This window comes from Pseudogymnoascus destructans (genome assembly GCF_001641265.1).
Source record: "Pseudogymnoascus destructans isolate 20631-21 unplaced genomic scaffold scaffold_19, whole genome shotgun sequence".
Classification (NCBI taxonomy): Eukaryota; Fungi; Ascomycota; class Leotiomycetes; order Thelebolales; family Thelebolaceae; genus Pseudogymnoascus; species Pseudogymnoascus destructans.
In genome coordinates, this window is record NW_020167538.1 from 92,133 (window position 1) to 92,940 (window position 808).

An 808-nucleotide genomic window follows, 5' to 3' on the forward strand; every position below is an offset into this window, starting at 1 on the left:
AAGACGGCTCCCTACGGTTATGTGTGGACTATCGAGCGTTGAACAACATCACAATCAAGGACAGGTATGCCCTGCCGTTAATCAACGAACTACACGATAGATTTCAAGGAGCAAAGATCTTCAGTAAGCTAGATCTGTGAGGAGCATACAACCTGATCCGAATCAAGGCTGGGGAAGAGTGGAAAACAGCATTCCGCACCCGCTATGGCCTATTCGAGTATCAAGTCATGCCCTTTGGGCTAACAAACGCACCCGCATCCATGCAATGACTGATGAATGATGCTTTGCACGAATACTTAGACATCTTTACCATTGTCTACCTAGACGATGTCCTGGTGTATTTAGCAACCAAGGAGGAGCATGTCAAGCATGTCAAACTCGTCCTGAAGAAACTAAAGGAGTACAGCTTACTCCTCAAACCAGAGAAGTGCGAGTTCCATAAAAACCAAGTCGAATTCTTGGGTTACATTATTGGAACGCACGGCATCAAGATGGACCAAGCAAAAGTAACGGCAGTGTTGGAATGGCCAACACCGACCACGGTTGTAATGGTGGGTGCACCAGATATGAGAATCTAGCCACCCAAGGAAGGGATGAATTTACTAAGACAACACACTGTCTTAGGAAACAGAGCCAAAGGGTTGTAGCTTAGACTATTCCACAACGCAGCAATCAGGTGTATGATGTGGTGAAGTGGGTTAGACAAGTTGCAACAAATGTTGAGTCTGGGAACTCAGGGGTAAGTCAGAGGTTAGCACCTCACTGACTTTTCAAAAACAGAGAATAACAAGATCAATGCTTGGAAGCT

General features: G+C 45.5%; 1 protein-coding gene across 1 annotated transcript; it reads left to right on the forward strand.

Moving 5' to 3' along the window:
- Positions 1-236: 236 nt before the first annotated feature.
- On the forward strand, positions 237-578 carry VC83_09659 (uncharacterized protein; the record flags this gene model as incomplete). Its single annotated transcript, XM_024473072.1, has 1 exon — positions 237-578. Exon 1 carries the CDS (start codon positions 273-275, stop codon positions 576-578), a length of 306 nt encoding a protein of 101 aa, XP_024328840.1. The 5' UTR covers positions 237-272.
- Between the last annotated feature and the right edge of the window lie 230 nt (positions 579-808).